Raw genomic sequence first — 19,368 nt, 5'->3', positions numbered from 1 at the left:
AGGCATCTGAAAGCTTGGGTCCTCCAAAGAGACACCCTGGTAGCCAGCCAGAGCATCTCTATGCCTGCCCCTTGCCCCATGCTGAAACAAGCTGCCTGCCTATGCAGGGCAAACAGAAGTGAAGACTGCAAGGACCTAAACCCAGGCTCCATTCCACATAAGGAGTGGAGGGAGGAGGGGGGCTGTGAGGGTGCAGGGGACCATGGTGGGGTAACTCAGGAAGGGTGGGTCCCCCGCCTGCCCCCTGCAGGATCCACATGCCCCCCGCACAGCTCCAGTCCCCCCATACACAGAATGCAGCTCACCAGCAGCAGCCATCAGGGTGCTCAGGACCTCGTGACACAGCCCCTCCACACAGCGCAGGGCAGCATGCTCAGCTCCAGCTGCCTGGCACCCGGTGCTACTTCTGCTACATCACATGGGTCCGGCCCAGCTCAGCATGGTGCCACAAAGGGCTGTGCACCTTCAGGTAGCTCCAGGCCGCTCGGGTTGTCACCTGGGGCCCCGCAGCACTTGTGGGGACTGCCTGTCACACTGGGCCGGGTCCTGCCTCCATGGAACCAACCCAACCCAACAGCACGCGGGGCTGTGCATGCAGGACCTGACCCGGCATGACAGGCGGTCTCTGAGAGGGGCCCTGAGTGACAGCCCGAGTAGGCTGGAGCTACCCAAAGCTGCACGGCCCCACACAGCGCTGTGCCAAGCCAGGCTGCACCTATGCAATGTGGCAGAGACAGTGCCAGGTGTCAGGTGGCCAGGGCCAAGCCATGCTGCCCCACGCCGCCCTGCACCGCATGGTGGGGGGCTGTGCCAGGAGGCCCCGAGAGCCACAGCAACCGCTGCTGGTGTGGGGGACCTGTGTGCCAGGGGGGGCTGTAGCCCCTGCAGGGGGGCTCTGGGCCCTGTGGGGGGGCTTTGGCCCCTGCAGGGGTGGGACTCTAGGCCCTGCTGGGAGGCTGTAGCCCCTGCAGGGGGCATGTGGGCCCTGTGGGGGAAGCTGTGGCTCCTGTGGGGGGGCGCAGTTCATGAACTTTGTGGGAGTGGGCTGTGCCCTGTGGAGGGCAGGGGACCCACCCCTCCTAAGCAGCACCCTCATGCAGCCCCCCCACACCCCCAGTCCCCCCCACAGTCCACCCACAAACCCCACACCCCCCAGGCCACCCCCACAAACCCCTCACCCATATACCTGGCCCTGTGGGTCAGGAGTGAAGTAACTGGGGCGGGGGCAGGCTGTGGGTTGAGAGTGAGGGGCAAGGGCAGGGGAACTGGCATATCAGTGCTGCTCAGCACTGCACATCCTGATGAGTGAAGGGGCAGCTGTGATTTTTCTATGACAAAAAAGCCAAAAGTAAATGCCAAAGTGTATAGATATTTAGAATTAATTTTATTAGTATGATAGAGGCACAGGTAGGCTTCCAAACTGCTTTAAGCTTGTAAATATATCAATAAAACATTGGCCAACTGATCTCTCTATATATAGTGGCATTTCATTTTAATAGTGAAAAAACACTATTTTGGGTATTTTAACGGGAGGATTTGGGTTTCTTATCAGATAATCTGCAATTTTTAAACAGGGAACATCAGGATTTCTGCTGGTGAGACAAATGGTGAGACCCAGGCAGAGGAGCCTGTCCCGGGCCAGCACTGATGATTCCAGCTGGAGGGCAGACAAGGTGGCTGACCTGTTGGCCATTTGGGACCAAGAGGGCACACTTGGACAGTTCAGAGTGGCCCACCACATGGAGTACATCTTTTGGGCAATAGCTGTCCAGGTGGCAGAGCAGAGGCACCCCATCTGGGTCTGGCAGGCATGTAGCCATGGGGCCACAGGTCCAAGGGGGCAGATGCTGTCACAGGTGGCAGCAGGTCACAGCCAGGCAGCAGCCCCCACTACCAGACTGCTGCAATGGGTAGAGAGGCCAGGGGCCACTCCAGATCAGCGCTGCATCAGCACTTCAGCTGGCACAAGGGGTAGTGTCCCCAGATACCAACTGGCTGGGCCTCAGAAGTTCCTGAGGGCAAGTAACCCTGAGGTGCTAGCCCCAGGCTCTAGCTCTCCCTGGCTGCAGATCTGGGAGGAGCTGGGAGGGTTTATTTTGGCCCAAGTGGCACAACTTGCTCCAAACCAAAGTGCATGTCTGGGCACATGCACTGAGGCAAAAATCCCCGACTTAAATTTGTGCCACTCCTATTTGAGCTGCTGCAAGTAAACATGCCTGCATGTGTGGATGCACCCATATATTACACTGCACAACTAACCTAATCAATAAGGCATAAAGTATGTAAAAGCTAAGAATTAAGGAATTTTTAAAGGAGCTCATGGGAGAATTAGGTAATCAATTTGTATTGAACATCATAAGAGTTAGGAGGCTAACATCCTTTGGCTGTCTTGAAAATGCCAATCAATTTGTCTAATTCACCATTTTTCTGTAGTTTGAATGGCTTCATCTTGGAAAAGACATCTGTCTTCAATTACTAATGTGACTCAAAGGGGTATCAGTGAGTGATATGACATGTAATATTTTGTGTTCAACATAACTGTGTGACTGTTGTGCTTGCCTGTTTCTCTTAAAGGCCCCTAAGACACTTCTTCAACAGTTGAACTCAATCAATATACCAAACAAATATGGAAAAATATTAATTCCTTTGTTTCACAGCTTAGCAGTTATCACTGTCAAAAGCCTTAAAGACAACCTTCTGAGGTGACTGTGTAATCATTAGCAGCAAAAGATTCCGAGTCCTGCATAAAAAAAATGCCAAGGTGGCCATCAACCTAAAGTTAAGAAGTCCTGTGGCCAGCTGTATCAGTTGAGCCAGCAATCACTTGCAAAAATCCTCAAGTCAGCATGGTGGCCTTGAAACCCTAAACTGACTCCAAACAATTATCTTTTACATGGATACTGAAATCACTGCACATTATCAGAATATGTGTCTCTATCACCAAACACAAATACTTTGTACAGTAAACATCAAGTATGTTTTGCACTTTTCCACTCATAATTGATTGGTGACCTACAGTGTCTAAATAACACTTACTTAAAAGATGTCTCCCATAAGTCCAGAACAGCCAACATTGTAGGGTTCATTGCATGCAAATTTTCCTTTATATAACTGCAGGCTGACAAGAATGACTTATGCCAAGGCTTTGGCAGTATTTCTATTCTAAAAAAAAAGAAAACAGTTAAAAAAACCTGTGATCCTAAGAATCAAAATGTATGCACCATGTATGCACATTTCTTTAACAGTAATAATCCTTTTGCATCATAGTAAGGTTTCAAATTCAGGAGATAAAACTAATTTCTTCTTGTACTCCTCAGAAATTTACAATCCTGTTGTTGGATATTTGGGAGTGTATAAATATTAAATACTGAGATATGATATTCTGTCATGTCTTAAGAAGAAATCTGTAATTTATTCATGGTCCTGTAAGCAGATTTGCTTCTGTTTAAACCCACTACTTTATATCCTGCCTTCTGCATAAACAGAAAAGTTGTCCTCCCTCTTCTTCATGGCAACCTTTTAAATATTTGAAAACTTCTACCAAGCCTCCCTTACTCTTAATCTTCTTTTCATTAAACTCAAGGCTCTTGCTACACATTACATACATTATGAAATTAACTGGTTAATAAAACAATGCATTTAGACTGGTCACATGTGCAAAGTAATTAGCACATGACTAACTGGTTAATCATGCACATAAGTTTAGACCAGCCACATATGCAATGCAATTATCACACACTAAAAATGACTATCTGCTATAAAAAGAGCCAACCAACTATAAAGTTAGTGTGTGAAAATGTGTAACAACTCTATAGCTGGTTTCTATCCATTTTTAATTTGAACATGTAGCAGGGCCCCAACAGGCTACCTAGAAAAGTTAGGGAACCTCCATCCCTGGAAATTTTCAAAAGCAGACTGGACAGACACTTGGCAGGAATGGTTTAGTCAGGAATGATCCTACCCTGAGCAGAGGGCTGGACTAGATAACCTTGTAAGGTCCCTTCCAGCTGTACTTTCCTATGATCCTACAATTAATTATCCTCCATGTTAGATGTCCTTTCATGCTAGACAACATGGAATCCTGTAGCCCAGACCACAGGACATGCCCTTTGCTCAATCACTGGAACAGAAGGTAACACTAAATCTTTTCCTCTCAGTATTGCTCTACTACTTAATAGGGAAGAAAAGCTAATACAAGAAGAACAAAATGTCTATGTCTTTTGGGTCAGCCTTCACTGAAAATGTACAAACCATGATTAGAAAGTTAACACAATTAGCATTAGTGATCAGAGAAAGAACTTAGGCTAGAACACATTAGGAACAGGTTCCAGACTACTTAGGTAAGTTAGATGTTCCCAAATTAGCTGGCCTGATGAAAATTTCACCTTACATTACTTAGGAGGTTGGATGAACCAATGTCAAAGCTGTTAGCAATCTTAGAGAATTCTTTGATGATGTGTTAAAGTACCAGAAAATGGAAAAGGACAGACTTAGTGCCTATTTATAAAAAGGGGAAAGGAGACCATAAGACTACAGAATAGAAAAAAACAATCTTTTGCTAAGCACCTAAAAATAACAAGCTGATAAGTTAAAGTCAATATGGATTTGTCAAGGACAAGTCATGTCAAAGCAATCCAAATCAATTCTATGACAGAGCAGAAGGCTTTGCGGAGAGGGGAGAAGCATAAAATGGAATACCTTTCTATTTTATTTAAGGCTTTTGAGACGGTCTCATCTGGTATTTTTATAAGCAAACTAAAGGAATATAGTTTAGAGAAAGTTAGGTACAACACTGGTTTGCAAACCATGCTAAAGGAGTATGTACCATATTTACTCGATTCTAAGAGGAGGTTCTTTTCCCATTCAACATGAGGAAAAGGAAACCTCATCTTACAATCAAGTAACAACTAAAAATGTAGTACCTGCAGCCAGCACTGGTTTCTGTACTGCTCCCTCCCTAGGTCCCTGATGATTCCCTCACCACTCTCTGGCTCTGCAACAGGTCCTGTGATACTCCCAGGCTCCACACTGATTCCTCATCATTCTTTGGCTCAGCATGGAGCCAGGGAACAGAACATGACCCAGCAGAGAGCCAGTGAGCAGTACAAGATCTAGCATGGATTCCCTTGCCACTCTCTGGTTCCATGCTGGGTCCTGCCTCGTTCCTTGGCTCCCTGCTAAGCAGGGAGCAGTAAGGCAATCAGTTGGGAGCCAGGGTCAGCAGGACCCAGTACGGAGCCAGGAAGCAGCAAGTGAACCAGCAGGGAGGCACCAGGCAGCACAGCATGTGGCAGTGGAGAGGGGCAGAGGGAGGGAGAGAGGGAGGGGGGTTGCAAGTGGCTGGGGTGGCAGACAGCAGGGGTGGGTAAGTGGTCATGAGGGCAGGCAGGCGGAGGGGGAGGCACCAGTGGGGAGAGGCAAGTGGCAGACAGACAAGAGGCCAGATGTTGACTCTCCCTGCCACTTGCCTCCTTACCACCTGCGCCCCTGCTGCTGCTTTCCCTGCCACAAAGGCTGGGGGGACAAATTTAAGACAACCCTCCAATAATTAGATTCTATCCCTGGAAAATTATAACAAATTTAAATTTTCCACATATAGAATCTTAATTTTTTTTATTTTTTGGGGGGGGGTGTCATTTAAATTCAGTTATCTTAACTTTGGTTTGGATAGATTGTTGTCTCACTCTCAAACTGGAAAGATATATCAAGTGGAGTTCTACAAGGGGTCTATCATGGGTCTCATACTAGTCAATATTTTCATTAATGATGATGAAGGATGATGAAGGCCCCTTACAGATGTTTTCTTTCAGGCTACAATTTATTGTCAGGGAACTGCTGGACTACCAAAAATATAAGCCACCACAAGGCAGCCAAACTGTATCCATTTCTTTAAAATCCCATAAGGGCTGAAACCACATTCTGGACTAGTCAAAGTCTTTATGCGGGTCTGTACAAGGCATAGCAGATTTCTGCTGATGACATTGATTTTTGTGTTCTAATGACTCTTAGCAGCTGATATACATTTAAAAAATATATATTAAGTATGCATATAAACCATTACTGTATACAAAGAGTATGTCTACACTACAATTGTAACTCATATACATATATCCAAGCTAGCTAATATAAAGCTAGCAGTATAGTTCTGGAAGTATGAAATCAGGACAGACTACAAAACCTGCTCAAGAAACTAAGTAAACACTTGGACATCTAACAAACATAACAGAATTATTCTGAGGGAAAAACACAAATCTTATTTTATTTGTGTTGTTATGTTTTGTATTCTTGATTTAGTACTTATTAAGCAGACCCTTCGCTGTTATATAATCACGTAGCTTTACTAAAATCAGTGGAGTACGTGGATTAAAATCAGTGGAGCAATGCTAATTTACATTAGATGATCTGACTCATTATTACTTATTTTCAAATTCTGTGGGGCTTAGTCCAAGATTTACAAATCACTTACAATGTTAAATACTGCAAGAGATTTGTTCTCAACTAACCATATATTTTGCAATCTCTCTAATAATGTTGTGTTGTATAAATTTACACAATAAATAACCTAATATTATTCCCTTTTTGTGTTTCATAGGTTGCTCCAGTTTGGATGGATTGCTTTTGTCTAAGAAGTATTCCCTACATAGAGTATTCAACCCTATTACTCCCTAGTCATTGTTCAGGAAGAAATATGTTTTCTTACTCTGCACGATGAGATGGAAGCTCTGGCTTCGTGTCTTCATCTTTTTCCCTGGGATCTCTTAAAACAAAGTCAACTAAAAGAAAGTATATTACAAAAAAACAAAAACACCACATAAATAACCTGAGTAAAGAGGGAAAAAAAACACTAAAAACAGGGCCAAATAATCACGCAACCCATTGAAGAGAATGACTGTATTTAGTACAAAGTAACTTTATTTGTGATTTACCAAATAAAATCATTCTTATGGAAAATCTTGAAGAGAGTGTAAGCTCTGAATAGTGTCATGTTTTCTCTCTTAGAAGGTAAAAGCAAATGCTGAAACCATAAATATTTCTTATTAAAAATACCTAAACATCTAAAAATTCCATTTATTATAATGACAGCATCCCAAAATGAACACTTGTTTGTATCAATAAAGCTGGAGCTAGAAAGTCCAGATATCATCAATTTACCTATGGCTTTCTTTACACTGAGAAGATAGTCTTCTTTCATTTCATCAGACAATAAATTAATACTTTTGCTAAGTACTTTCAGATGCCGTGGGACTAAATCCAAGATATGCTTCAGCCAAGAGTCATCCATTGGGGCCACGTGTTCTGTATCAATTCCATGACGAATGTAATAGTAGTATTTCTGCACAATAATGACAAAAAAAATTGGCTGAGTTTAGTCTTATAATAACAGGATAAAGATGGTCATCTCTCCTGTGGTCTTTGATAGATCTATGCATTTTCTGAGCAAAGATACTTTTCATGAGCAGTAAGGATTTGTTATATTGTAAACACTATAATTCATTTTTATGTTTTAGCTGGCCTCAATGCAATCTGAAAATAAATCAAAATGAATTATAAGTTATAAAGATGATATCATTGCATCATATTAAAATATAATGCAACAAATTCACCTTGTGTTCACCATTGACCATAAGCAGTATGTTCTAGTTTTCTAATCCAGTGTGGCCAACCTTTGGCATGCATGCCATGGGCAGGCTCTGTGTGGCCCAAGTCAGGTAGGGGAGGGGGCAAGGAGCAGAAAGCAGAACAGCAAATTGGACAGGGGAATGGGATCATAGTGGCAATCATCGAGAGCATGAGGCTTAATTTGTGTCATGCCTGAGGTTGACGATTCTAGTGAATAGTGATTCTAATTCATCAGAATGTGACAGTGACTGCTTGAATACAACACAGATGCTCCAACAGGTGTCTCTATCATCTAAAGAAGATGTGCATGTGGTATAAATAGTATAGGGCCTCTGACACTTCTGAATCTAGTAAAATACACACATACAACAATATAATACACACAACTATTTATGTTCTTACCTTAGTCAATAAGAACATAAGAAGAACAGTTTAAGCTGGAATAACAACCTTAACTTTAAATTTGTTTCCAGAATTGGCCTTTCAGGGTAAGATTTTATAACAGAGTACCAATACTGTGCCCATATAATTAGCATATGCATCTGTTGAACCTACAAGCCCTATACTTGTAGATATCAATCAGAAAACTGCACTACTCAATATCCATCTGTTTGGATACTGGTTATCTTGCAGGTGGTTATGCAAAATAATTATTATTCTGCAGGTGCACCTAAGGCCCTGACAGATGTTCATTTTAAAGCATGATGGGATCTAATCCACAATCGCAACAATCACACCTCCTGCCATATCATACAAGCATGGTAGGACAATCTGATTTTGGGTTTGGGGATTACATCCCAATCACAATTTACTTGCTAGTATAGGTGGAGCCTGGGCTCCCCCTGCACCAGCAAGTTGAAATGTAGATGCCCACAATCAGCTGATTGTCAGTTGGGGCCAGGGACCAAACCGGCCCCAATCCAATTCCTGGCCCCAGCTGACAATCAGCTGATTGTCAAAACCCCAGCTGGGATGTACACACAGTTTTTACAAGTCGGTGCATGGGGACTCCAAAATCAGACTTCGGCATCCAGAGCCTGTAAAACCATATATGCTGAGTAACTGGGCAACATACAAGGTTTTTACCCATCCCTAGCACCCAGGATCCTGGGATCAGGCTGCTGCAACCCAATCCCAGGGTCCCCAGGACCTATAAAATCCATGTGCTACCCAGCTGGACAGCACATACGGTTTTTACTCATCCCTAGGCATGGGAACCCTGTGATCAGGCTGTGGATTATTAGTTTGTATTATTAAGACTTCTAAGTTGTATTAGTGCACCCTAGTAGTGCTTTTATACTACATTTTTATATCAAAGTGAAGCATATAAGCATTTCTTTGATGCACCCAATTTTCAGTACATTTTCATAGATTCGTAGATGCTAGGGTCGGAAGGGACCTCAACAGATCATTGAGTCCAACCCCCTGCCTGGGCAGGAAAGGTGCCGCCCCCCGGCCTAGAGAGGAAAGATTGCTGAGGTCAGATGACCCCAGCCAGATGCCTATCCTATTTTTTTTTCTTTTTCTTTGAACACCAAGACAGACCAATAGGCTGGTCAGCAGTAAGAAGAAGCACTGTAAAATTCACAGGCATCCACACTAATGCTAAAATTAAAAATCCAATTTTAATATAAGACTTTTACCAGCCCTCACCTTTCATATGTTCTATAGCCTGTGAATTACAATTTTGTATGTCAAAAGTTATACTTTTATGGAATAGCCTAAGAGTTATTTTTTTAATATTTTTCAAATGCGACAAACTATTTAGGCTGCTGAGAGATGCTGGACAAAATTATGGCTATGGAGTGCCTGAAGTAAGAAGAACTAAATACCAATGATGGTGGAAAAAGAAAATAGAGACACTGCCCTGTTAGGAGTCAAATCTCATAAATCCCAAGAGAAAATAAACCTAAATTTCTAGGGGTCAGGAATGGCAAGCTTCAACATGTTCCACATTACTTACAGAAAATCCTTGTAGTAAATGTAAAAGAATGAGAATTCTGAAAGGTTTCAAGGAGCATAGTAGGCTGGAAGTAGATGGGAGAAACAGGAAGCAGCCAAAACAAAACATACTCCTCCAGCAAACTCAAGATGACCAACAGTGGCAGCAGAATTTCAGGAAGACAAGTTGCCTCAGAACTGTAGCAGCACAGTACCACAGGCAAGCCTCCATCAGCATGGTGAAGACAGCTGTCATCACCTGGAAGTTAACTACACCCAAATGTTAACCAGTGCTACACATAGAGTCACCATATGGGACAATGTGAAATCCGGGATGCTGATCCCCCCAGGAATACCAGTGGTGCAGGCAGGGACAGGGGCACAGCACCACTAGTATTACTATTCAGGCAGCTAAAGAGTCAATGGCCCCTTAATGACCATTATTCTTTACATCTCAGGTGTTAACAATCCCCCTCTTAAGGGTCATTCAGCTAATCAAGCTAACCTATTAGGGCAATTCTGCTTTCTGCAAGGGTTTCCTCTTTTCCAGCTCTTGCCCGGGACACTTGCTTTAATTTTCACTGGCTGGCCGGGACCAGCCTTCAAAATCCAGGACTGTCCTGGCCAATCCGGGAAGTAAGATCACCCTGTCTATAAATATAAGGGCTGTTGCTATCAGATGTGCACTGCTATGAAGAAGCTGCTGATGCCCCAGATTATGAAGTACAACAATCCACTGGAGGAAGACATTGATGGATTTGATGGTAGGGGCTTCCAAATTGTATAAGAGTCATTAATGGGACCCATATGCCTATTCTTTCCCACCACACCAACCTCAGCTTGCATCAACAGAAAGGAGTATTATTCCATGTTACCCCAATACCTGTTGTACCTACATGAGAGTGTGTCCAATATTAATGTAGGGTGGTCTGGAAAGATACCTGATTTCAATATCTTTAGACATGCAGACCAGTTTATTTTTTTAGTGAAAAAAAATCTGCTTCCAAAACTGTTGTGGACATATATGGTGTCATGGCTCCCACCATCATTATAGAAGATCCAGCTTACCCACTGCTTCCATGGCCTATGAAGCCTTTTGCCACACTTGGACAAGAGAAAGAAGCTGCTTAACGAGTCCTTGAGCAGATGCAGAATGAATGGAGAGCACATTTGGAGAGCACAAAGATTGTGGTACCTAATAATAAGGCCAGAGGCTGCTAAACATTTTCTGCTTTAAGTGTTACCTATTTGTTGTATTTTGTCATTTTGAGCACAAGGCCCTCTGAGGAATAGAGACTTTTGGAGCATTGTGAAGAACCAGAGAGTTTCCCTCTCCAAACTGTAGCAAATCATCAAGGCCATAACCAGGGATATAATGTGCTCCTACTTCAAGGCTAGGAGCTAAAACAATTGACATGAACATTTATTGTTTTGTTATGTTTTCTGAAATGATTTTATGAAAGGGCATTTTATTATGTGCCTAGCATATGCAGTTTTATGAAACTGTATTGATCCTTTGTCAATAGTAGCTTTTATTGAACAAATGCTGAAAATAATAAAACTTTTTATCAAATGTTACACTACATGGAACATAAATCACAACAAAAACAGCACAAATTATGTCTGAAAGTAAGTGTGCAAACATGTTTGTACTGTTTTGGTCACTGATGCATGTAAACATAGGATTTTTGCCTGTTTTCTTCTCAGCGGTGTATATCCTGAGGCAGGAACGTCACTCATAACTGTGGGATGCATGGTGGGGTTGCATTATTCTTGTTTTAAGGATGGGAAGTCAGAAGGATAATACATTTTGCTCCTTCAAACATATATTGTTTCCCATACGCTACAGGAAACAGTTATGTAGGGATTGTGATGGTGACAGTGGAAACATTATTCCAAAATATTATCCAGCAGGAAAGTCTAATTCTACAAAATGTCAGGAACCATATCTGTATATCTCCATCTTAGCCATTTCTCCTGTCCCCCCATCTCTCCATAAGAAAGAAGGCAGGGTAGATTTCACATTATGGACTTAGGGATATCAGAGATCTATAGCACAAGCTTTTGTGAGCATGAGCTCACTTCAACAGATGCCATGAAAGGACATGCACAGAGCAGCATATTAAACAGAGAGAGTGATCTGAATACAAAAGACAGGGAAGAGAGGGAGGGAGGAGACCACTCTTTCTCCACTCCTCCTGGGATACAGAAACAAGGCCTCCAAACATTCCTCTAGCCCACGATTTTGTCTTGACTAAGATTTTTTAACCATTCTTAAGTGACTAATGCTCCTGTCTCAGGAGAAAAGACAGACAAAAGCAGAACTAAAAATTATTGTATTAAATTCCACTCTCCAAGAAAACAATGAGAAAAGGTTGCCTTTTCTCCAGTTCTGGATAGCATTCACCAGGTTCAGGGGTGGGCAATTATTTGGGCCTGGGGGCCACATAGGGAATTTTGATGAGTTGTCACGGGCCAGGCCACAAAAACTCACCAAAACTCCCTATGTGGGATGGGGCTGCAGGCAAGCGGGGAGTGGTGTTCAGAAGCGAAATGGATGGGCAAGGCCAGGATCACGGGGCGGGGTCATAGGGCAGCTGTGTGAGGGTGTGGGGTGTGTGGAGGAGCATGTACATGTGTGTGGGGGGCCTGCCTGGGTGCTAGGTCCCAGGAGCAAGCTGAAGATAAAAGGATGGAGAGAGCAGCAGGTGTATGCAGCAGAGCTCACCCAGGCAGTGTGGTCCACAGCTGCCCCCACGGTGCTCCCCATGGGATCAAGCCCTGCCCAGGACAACCCGTGCCACACTCCAGCCCACACCCACTAACCTGGCCCTGGCCAGTGCACACAGCTTCCACTAGGGCTGTTCCCAGTGTGGTTGTTGTTCAGTTCCCCTCACCTCCAGCAGCAGCTCCTCCTCCTGCTCCATCTCTCTGGGCTGGGTGGAAGCTTCAGCCAGGCAGCTTCTGCCCCAACACATGGGTCTCTGGCTCCAGCTCCTGGCTGCTGTCCACCCACTCAGCTGCCCATGCCAGGTAGGTGGAATAGGTGGAAGGCAGCTGGGAGCTGGAGTCAGAGCCCCATACACTGGGGCAGGAGCCGCCTGGCTGTAGCTTCCTTCCAGCCCAAAGTGGTACAGCAGGAGGAAAAGCCGTCACCGGAGGTGAAGAGAACCAAGCAGCAAAAGCAGCCCCACTGAAAGTTGTATATGCTGGCCAGGGCTGGGCACAGGCTGGAGCACAGTGCAGCCTGCCACAGGCAGGGATTGGCCCCATGTGGAGTGCTGCAGGGGCAGGCCAGATCCAATCAGTTGGTGGGCCAAATCCAAACTGGAGACCGTATTTTGCCCACCCCTGAGTTAGTCTCTTCCCAGAAATTATAGGCCTCTGTACCAATCCTAGTAGGTACGAGATTTGTAGGACAGTGAAAGGTCATAGCACATCTACAAGCTGTCCTTAGGTTGAAGGATATTACCAAGGCAAGAATTAAGAGACAGACAAGGCTCTTTTGAAAAAGTCAATGAGCAAAGGAATGATATTTTCACCAGAACCATTCTTCCAGAGCTGCATGCTGAAGTGGAAGAGCAACGCTATCAATACAGGCAGGCTTGGAATGGTTGTACTGTCCTGCAATGCTTGTGCCAAAATAGAACATCATTATTGACTTATGCTCTTTTATAACACACAAAATAACAGTACAAAATGCACTGAAATGTAAATAGGCTTCTGAAATAAGTGTTCTGAACCAAAGAGGTTAACAATACTAAAAGTCTACATAAAACTAGATCACTGATTTACAATATCCATGCATTTTAAATGTTACACTTTGGGAAATGCACCTCATAAAATGCTAAGGTAGCTAAAGACTCAGGGCATTGCTCAACTTGTGAAGCAATTCTTTATTGTAATTCAATAATCATACCTGCATCGCACTGTAGTTTGGGGTCTTGTTATTTTTTAACCCCTATCACATGCTTGAGTGAGACTAAGAAGGGCTGAGTGTAGAAAACTGATCACATGAAAGGGAGAGAAAACTGTTTTTATGTAGGGAGTGGTGGGTGTGAATGAACAATTAGTAAATTACATTCTAAGGCCGCTGACAGACATTAAAAAGAAGGTGCAATGGGATCTGATGCATGACTTCAATAATCACACCTCCTGTCATGCTACACATGCAGAGCAGGAGGTATAACTGTGGGATCAAGCATCGGATCCCATTACACTATATTGCCGATGCAGGGGGAATCCAGGAGTGATCCTGGTCTCCCCCCTCACTGGCAATCCTCAATACTGTGGCTGGGACCCCCGTCACCTGACAGAGCTCCCAGCCGTGGGAGTGTACAGTGTGCACCCACCAGCTGGGAGGTCTGAACACTGCTGGACTTCCACCCATAGGAGCACATGGTGTACCTCCAACAGCTGGGAGCTCCAGTCACTACCAGGGCTCCCAGCCATGGGAGCAAAGGGCAGCTGCAAGCTCCACCAGTGTTCAGAGTTCCCATCCATGTGGGGATGGGGCACCCTACACTCCCACAGCTCAGAGCTCAGTCAGCTGATCAGGGCTCCCTGTCTCACTGTTCTCCCTTAGCTGCACCCCAATCAGCTGACCCATGCTCCCAGCCTCCAGAGCACACTCCCATGTGACTGTGTGTCCACACATTCAATTAAAGGCATGACAAGAACCAGAAACGTATTTTGTGTAATAACTTTGTCGTTTACTCCTGGTTTTATCATGCCATTGAATGAAAATGTGGTCAGTTCAGTACTTAAGAGGTGATTAACCAGTTAATCACATCTTAGGTGTAACAGGTGTCAGGGGCCTAACAATTCAAGTACCGTTTGGAGTGTAAAAGGTAAAGAGCACAGCAGTGAACCAGGTGAGAGTGGAAACATTAAAGAAGATAAGAAAAGGAGGATGGTTGGTGACTGTAAGAGATGAAAATTTCAACAACAAAAAACTACTTTAGAAAAAATATAAAATGTAACACATCTATGGCACAGGTGCCACTTTGAACATGGGGTGAGGCATAAGATGATAAAAGCTTACCAGGCTCATAAAGATTCCACTCACATCTGTCCAAAGGGCAACAAGCATTCAGGTCCCAGAACAAATGTGACTGAAAAATAAAGTAAACAAAAAAACCCTACACACTGGGCGCATCTACATATGCATTTATTCCAGCCTAAATTTACACTTACGTAAACTAATCTGGTGTAAGCCCTTTTGGGCAGGCATCTACACAGGCAGCAACTAGGGAGAAAATTTCCACCCAGTTTCCCACAGCCCTGCAATGAGCCCCTGCAGCTACCAGGCGGAGCTCTATGCTCTGGCTGCAGCTGCCAGCACCCAGCAGCCATCTTCAAAAGCCAGCCCCACTCTCTGCTCGCTGGCACTATGGCTGCTCCAGCCCCTGACCCTGACAGCAACAACCAGTACCCCGCATCCCTGCTGGCTGCCGCACAGGCCCTGATGGGCCGCTGCACCAACTAGCACCTGGCCCATGGCTGTCTCACCCAGCCCAGCTCCCCAGCATGCAGCAATCACCTGCCTGGCTGCTGACCAGTGCCGCCACTGCTGCTACTGCATGACTGCCACCAGCAGAAATGCCAATGATGGACTACACCGCTGGGGCCACTGTTGTCCTCCTGGGCCTGCAGCCATGCCACCTCTAGGCCCATGGGGCCAGCCAGCACTGGTGGCAGCATATTGTGCAGCACACCTTGGATGAGAAGCAGTAGCTGGACAGCTTCTGCATGACCTGGGCCACCTTCTGGGACCTGCTCCAGCAGCTCCAGCCCCACCTGAAGCGACAGCACACCAGCATGCACCCAGCCCTCCCTTAAAACACCTGGCTACCCATTGCCTGCTGAAGCTAGCCATGATGCCAGGCTCTAGTACATAGGACACCTGTTCAGCATGGGCAAAACCACCACTAGGGAGACCCTGGAGGCATCTGGGGCTATCCAGGATGTGCTGGGGGATACTATGCTCCACATCCATGACCACCTGGCAGTGGTAGCGAGATTCCATGCACTGGGATTCCTCCAGCATATCAAGGCCCTGGACAGGACCCACATCCCCATCACCTGCCAGCCCCACGGAGTCCACCCCTACTACAGCCACAGGGGATTTCACTCTATGGTCCATCATGGACCACTGCGGCACATTCACCTACAAAAGCACCCACAACACCTGTGTGTTTTGCAACTCTAGCCTGGCGGGACTCGTGCAGAGTGGGCACTTTGCGCCAGGGGTGCTAGACCTGCAGGTGGGCACCATTATGTTCTTGCCCCTTCTCATTGGAGACCCTTGCTACCTTCTCTTGCCCTGGCAGATGTGGCCCTACAGCAACCACCTGGACCCCCACCAGGCCCATTTGAACCAATGCCTGAGCCAGACCCAAACCCTGGTAGAGGATGCATTTGGCTGCCTCAAGGGCTACTAGCACTCCCTCACCACCCGCCTCAAGGTCACCAAGGACAACCTCCCCATGGTCATTATCACAGCCTGTGTGCTGCATAATATCTGTGAGGCCCAGGAGGGGAGGGGAGCTGTTCCCCGAAGCCTGGGTGGAGGAGGTGTGGTGTGCGGAGGCACCTAGAGGCAGGAGCATCACCTACAGCGGCAGTGACAGCAGTGGGCCCTGGTGGGATGGCTGTGTGGCAGGGCACAGGCCAGCGGTACCTGGCAGCTGGAGGCAGCAGAGGACCTCCTCCCAGGAACAGGCAGGGGCCTGCTGCGGGGCAGCGGGCAGCTGCCAGGGTGCATGCAGGGCTCGGGTCAGAGGCTGGGCAGCGGGTGGCATGAATGTGACTGCCAGAGCCAGAATGGTGTCCAGCACATGATGGTCATCATCCCTGGCCTGTACTGCCTGGCCCAGTTTGACATTCTGCTCCCACACCACTTGGAGCTGCTCATACTCCAGGGCCAAGAGCTCAGCCCAAAACTCCCAGTCGGCCTGTTCCCACACATTCTCGTAGGTGACATCCTCACCTGCCAAACCATGTGTGGGCTTGCCCTGTGGGGCACACCGTGCAGACACTTGGCCAAGGCCCCCCACTGGGGAGGAGCTAGCACTGCTGGCAGCCAGCTGCGCCTCGTGTCTGGCCCTAGGGCTGTGTATCTGGCAAGGCAGGCACTGGCCAGGGCTCCCCAAGCTGCTGGTAGAAACTATAGCCAGGAAGCTGGCTGGGACGAGGTGCTGCATGCCTGAGGGTCCCTCCTCCAGTGAGAGGGCAGGGACTTGGGCAGCCCGACTGTGCTGGTGTATACTGCACGTGTATACTGCACAGCTGTGGCCTGGGTCCCAGGGTGCCAGGATGGCTGTCAGTTGCCGCATAAAGGGGATGGACTTACGAGCACGGCTGAACTCACAATTGTGGTCAATCACAGCAACCAAATGCCCGCAAGGCCTTGACTTGTATGCAGCACTGCTGTGCTGGCCGGTTGTGCCCTCGCTCCCACATCCAGCTTAACGGGGCCTCATAAATGTGGGCATTGGAGCACCTGCCCCACTCAAACTGTCACAGCACTTCTCCCTCACCCCACAGCATCACAAGGTTGCCAGTCTCCTCCTGACTCCAGTTGAGGCCCTGGGTGGAGGGCACAGGCATGTGGACACATGTGGTCACAGGCCTGGGTAGGAGGAGGACACCATGCTGGGACCCATGCCGGCTCTCTGGGCCCCCACATGGCTGTCCCTGTGTTTCTGGCCCTGGGCAGCTGACTGAGGCACCCAGTGCAAGGGTATAGCAAGGGACTGCCAGCCACACAGCAGAGGCAATGCTCCATAGCCCCTGCAGGTGCAAGGCAAGCTGCTGGGGTGTGCTGCAGGCAGATGGCGCTGGCCCTGCTGCCCAGAAGCTGCCTGCAGGTGGCCCTGACAGGCTGACAGGCTTGGCTAGAAGCTGAAGCATCCTGCAGTTCCCTTCAGCACCCAACTGGCCCTGATGGCACTGCCCTGGCAACCGCGCAGCAGTACAGTGCCAAGCAGCAGTGCTGGGGTGCTAACAGGCAGGCAGGCAGGCAAGCACAGGTAGCCTGTGGCCTGCCCAGGCTCCCTGGTGTGTGTGTCCCAGGGCTCAAAATGTCTGCAGGCTTTTATAGCCTGCAGACAGGTACTGCCATAGAGCCAGCCCAGCCCAGGGCCAGAAGAGGCTCCTAGCTTGCAGTGGCTGGGCAGACCCAGGAGCAAACTTGCTCCCAGGTCGCATCTACATGTGCATTACTGCGCATTAACTAATCCTGCTTAAATTTGTTACTTGCATTTGCAAATTTGCAAGTAGAAAATTTAAGCGGGATTAAGGGTTTTTACTGTGCAGTAAGCGCACACACATGTAGACACGCACACTTACTTCACAGTAAACTACATTAATGTGCAGTATCCATATCTCGTGTAGCCCAGTTGTATTGTAGGACAGCATGTTCTGCTTCTGGAAAAAGTCCTCTCCCAAGCACTATTTATGCTGCATGTTCATCTGGATGTCTTCCTTGGGATCTACCTTTGGCTCTTGCATGGGATCATGGTTTTCAGAAAAAAAATGTCTTTGGTAGTGTCCTGTCAGAGTAGAGTTCTGCAGTCTCTTGGATGCTTTAAAAGCTGCCCACAAAGTTTGGTGTTTCGTGGTAGCCTCCGTGGCAAAAACTCCTCCTCTGGTCCAACTAACAATAGCAGGTATAAATACCAGGAACACTGCTGGAAATTCTGTTGATTCCCTTGGGTTTCTTATAATTCTGCCAATGTTTCTTTCCTTTGTTGTGGTATTGGAATTTGTCTTAAGAGTGACCCTTCTCCATAATCAGCTCTGTCAGATATTCATAGCTCTTGCCATTCCAGGGGCTTCTGCTAAAGATTTTTCTGAGATCTTTTAAAGATCTTTCAAATTCATCACCTCTTCACTGGTCCATGAGGCTGTAATGCTAACAAGGGTATGTGAGCAGTACATCTGTCTGGTAAATCTGGCACATTTGGTTATGTTAGGCATTTAAACATGGAGGCAACATCCAGTCAATGTAACCTCAAGCAATCAAGGGCAAACAGGTAAACAACCAGAGCAATCCAGATGCAAAATAAATGTAAGACAGCAGTGGGAGGTTTCCCAGTTGCAGGAAAGTACATTTGAAATACAGGACAGCAAACCATTTGAACCTGTTCCTGGGTGAACATCACAAAATGAGCTCATTCCACTTCAAAAGTGGATTATCCAATTTAAAATAATTGGCCGGAGAAAATACAGAAAAAACTGTGTTGGGTGGATGCAAAGCATTTTAATCTGTAATAAATATTAATGCATTGATTATTGTCACAACCCAAAGTTGTGGATTTTTTGATTGTGCGTGCTTCGGCACCACTAAATTATGTTCCCGCCAAATTGCAGCTCTTTTGCACGACGGAGTGTTCCGTTGTTATAGAGAACCCGTGTGCAGAAAAGTGTTTCCCGCCGTTTTGTAGCCTTCTTTGCATTGTGCATTTCTCTTGCATTTAGTGATGCACACTGCAAAGGAGTTCCCGCCATCTGTATTAAGATTTGAGCCACATTATTGGCCGGTTTTAATTTAGGCACACGTGGCGGCTAGCTATTGGCTTGCTAGCCGTACAAAAGGCTTGGGTGGTTTCCGCCCAAGTTGGAGAGAAAGACGGAGAGAGACGGAGGGAGAGACGGATCTCTAAGCGCTGTGGGTCCTTTCGAACCCAGCACGTCTTTCTTAAGTAGGTGATAGAGGCTCCAATTGCCGAACCCCCAGAGCCTAGCAAACTCCGGGGCACCACTTACCGACGGCCTCTAGCCTCTCCCCGTCACCGATCGCAG

The 19,368-nt window shown here is 46.6% G+C and overlaps 1 protein-coding gene across 1 annotated transcript in view; it reads right to left on the bottom strand.

Annotated features, from left to right (window-relative positions):
- Positions 1-19,368, bottom strand: part of DNAH7 (dynein axonemal heavy chain 7) — a 214,406-nt gene that overhangs the window by 176,933 nt on the left and 18,105 nt on the right. The window contains exons 6-8 of the mRNA XM_006028533.2: positions 7,153-7,333; positions 6,701-6,773; positions 3,037-3,162 (exon numbers count right to left, since the gene is read on the bottom strand). Of these exons, the coding sequence (XP_006028595.1) occupies positions 3,037-3,162; positions 6,701-6,773; positions 7,153-7,333 (380 nt within the window). The remainder of the gene's footprint in view (positions 1-3,036; positions 3,163-6,700; positions 6,774-7,152; positions 7,334-19,368) is intronic.

This window comes from Alligator sinensis, unplaced genomic scaffold, assembly GCF_000455745.1.
Source record: "Alligator sinensis unplaced genomic scaffold, ASM45574v1 scaffold784_1, whole genome shotgun sequence".
NCBI lineage: Eukaryota > Metazoa > Chordata > Crocodylia > Alligatoridae > Alligator > Alligator sinensis.
The sequence above is the reverse complement of the archived record's forward strand: the minus strand, read 5'-3'. Positions and strand labels throughout refer to the sequence as shown.